Here is a 2976-nt window from a genome sequence, read left to right as displayed (position 1 = left end):
CCCTCTCCTTAGCCTAAAGTCTAGGGAGCCCCGCCCTCACGCTGCAGCTGGAAAGTAGGTTGCTATGCAACGGAAGCGGTTGACCAACGGAGCAAGCAAGGTGGGGGGAGGGGCCAAATCTGTTACAGAACTGGGCGTGGCCTCGGTTGCTATGCAACAGGGACGCTTAGGCAGGGCTTCAGCCCAGTTTCTAGACCAATGCCCCTGGCGTTTGCATGGCACCCAAGAAAGAAAAAACCGGGGTTACGGACAGCAGTTCTAAGATATGGGAACCTTCGCTCATCGCTGCACACCTGAACCAGGTGAGCCAGAGCCGCTCCTTCAGTCTCCTCCGCCCGGAAAAGCCCGAGCTCCAGGCAGACACCCCACAGGCAGCTCCCCCACTCCCCCACCCCCGCCCTCCGCCACCGCCCTCTGCGGGAACTAAGACCGTCCTACTTTGTACCCCTTTCCCAGGTGGTTTTCGCCCACAAAATGACCATGGTCCCCTGAGTGGGAGGGATTGATGCATTGTGTTCGTTAAGAACAGGATGGGAATACTTGCCAGACAAATCAGGGCGCCTTCAAAGGGTGATGACCTGGAGAGCGGCGGGGATGAGAAAGGGGTATTCTGGCTCCTGGCACTGTTCGGTAGAGTGCAGATAGCCCTCCGCAGTTGTACTAGAGTCGTTCTTATGAACTATTTGCTTCCCCTTAAAAACCTATAAAAGGTAGGCAACTTGTCATCTGTGGCTTGGCCCCGAGGTAAGACTTTAATAAACGCTAAATGAAAACTAGAGCGAGCCTAAGACAAAGGCCTATAAAATGAGACTTCTACAGACAGGCCAGGAGGTCTTGCTTCTAACATGCCCTGATACCCCTGTATCAACGTTTGGATGGATATATTCTGGAGCTGTAGGAGACCAGAGCAGAGAGGCGCTGGCTCTCACCTAGAACGCTGCGCAGAGGCTCTGCACAGGCATTTGTCACCGGGCTTCAAGGACGCAGAACCCCAGAAATGAGGAGCTGTGCCCACCTCAGCCAGTGCAGGACTCCGCAGGGCCTGGTGGCTGCGACTGGAAGTCCAATTCTATGCTATGCTGTTTTTATGTCAAGGAGGCATTTAGGAAGAGGAAATTACAGCTTGCCATTGAGAACTGCTTTTAAAAATGGGAAATATTTTTCATTTCATCTATGTGCATATGGTAGACTAGAGAGTTTGTACTTAAAGGAAAAATAGATCTAAAGTCTTGTACAACCCTCGTGAGAAAATTATCTTTTTATTCTTATTTTCCATTTTAATTGTTTTCTTTCCTGTGGATGCTAATTTTCTCTAGTACAGAAACAGATCCCAATGAAGAATTTCATAGGAATCATAGTTATGATACTACTAATATTGATGTGACATGGAGTATTAGATTATTTCTAACACTTTAGAAATGAAGGATGTCAATGCAGTAATCCTTAGCTACATTCTCAATTTTCAAAGATGTTTTCCAAAGCACTTTATAAAAGCACTCTCTTTTGCTTTTATAAGTCAGAACTAGCCAACGCTAACTTTTTTCTGCATTTTCTTTGAGATTATGTAGGCCAAGTTGAGCTTGGAGTGAACATTTTCTGCTTAAATTATAAACTGCTGAACAACGGAGTTTGGTGGAGGTGCTGACACTGCATTAGCTTTAGTGTTGCAAATATGAAGCTATAATTTTCCTAGTCGAGTGGAAAACCTAAAGGCACTATTTTTTTCTTATGGCTTGAAAACCTGAAATAAAATGCAGCTGTCTCAATCTTACTCAAACAATATAATTTCAATAAATCTTATGTACTCATAGAAAGAATTTGAACTAAACTAATATGTAGTTTTAACTACAAAGAGAGAACTCTATTTTCTTCGGTGTGTTGTAATACATGTTTTCATCTTGCAAGAGGACAACTGTCTTTCCTCTTTGCCCATATTTTTTCCTCAGCTTGGTTTTGTAGCTCTTCAGAAGGAAAATTCCCAGATTAACCCAACAGTGCAATAGCTAGAGGCATATCCTCGCCAGCAGTTTAACCAAAATAAGACTATGAAGGTGCGAATTCTTTAATCATAAGATTTAACGAAGTGCTAAATAGTGTGTGTTCAGACATTTTTACTTTTTAGTTCCTAGACAATTTCCTTACCCTTGTTATTCCTACGCTGGTATGTGTGCTTCAGTATGCTGTCAGTGTTGCATATGCATGTGTTGGAGGGAGGAGGGAAGAAAGTAATTCCTCTAGGCTTCCGTAAATCAGTTTTTAGGATTAATTCAGTAAAGAATACAAATCAATGATAGATTTAAACTCATCCTCATACTCGTCTATACTACACTTTAAAGAGAATAAATATGCCCACTCTTTGGACTATCTTTTGAGCTGGAATATTTAATTTTTTAAATTTGGTTTGTAACATAAAATAATACAAAGCAATCTGTTAATGATTAGATAAAGATTAGAAGTTAGGAAAATTAACACCAATAGGTGTAGTCAGGAAGTGTTTTGCAAAATTTAATGTTTAGCTGGATCTTAAAATGGGCAGAACTTGATCAGGTAAAGGTAAAAAGGATTTTTTTTTAGGTAAGAACACCAATATGCCTTGGATAAGTCTAGGATATTTAGATTGAGTAAAAGGAATAAGTTAGATCACTCTGGGTATAAATTCTCTTAAATTAATTATGTCAATTAATGTCCCTTTAATTGTGGTTTTGTTTTCTGTGGTTTTACTGGCCCTCAGTCAGCCACAGTCTGAAAATAGTAAAGTTTCCAGAATAAAAATTCACAAATTCTAAATGGCATTGACATTATGAGCTGTGTGACACAATCGTACAGCATCCTGCTCCTGACACCTCAGAAATAAGCAGGGTCCAGGAATGTAGCTCAGTGGTAAGCACGAGATCCTGAGTTCTAGTCCAGAGTCCGGGTTCAGGAAAGAAAGAGAGAGAGAGAGAGAGAGAGAGAGAGAGAGAGAGAGAGAGAGAG

General features: G+C 41.9%; 1 protein-coding gene across 1 annotated transcript in view; it reads left to right on the top strand.

Annotated features, from left to right (window-relative positions):
- Nucleotides 1–215: 215 nt before the first annotated feature.
- The window catches only part of Spag17 (sperm associated antigen 17), a 293285-nt gene continuing 290524 nt past the window's right edge, over nucleotides 216–2976 (top strand). The window contains 1 exon segment of the mRNA XM_023708314.1: nucleotides 216–302. Within this exon segment, the coding sequence (XP_023564082.1) occupies nucleotides 216–302 (87 nt within the window).

Source organism: Octodon degus, unplaced genomic scaffold, assembly GCF_000260255.1.
Source record: "Octodon degus isolate 3935 unplaced genomic scaffold, OctDeg1.0 scaffold00349, whole genome shotgun sequence".
Taxonomy (NCBI): domain Eukaryota; kingdom Metazoa; phylum Chordata; class Mammalia; order Rodentia; family Octodontidae; genus Octodon; species Octodon degus.
Note: the sequence above shows the minus strand (reverse complement) of the source record. Positions and strands in the feature narration are given on the sequence as shown.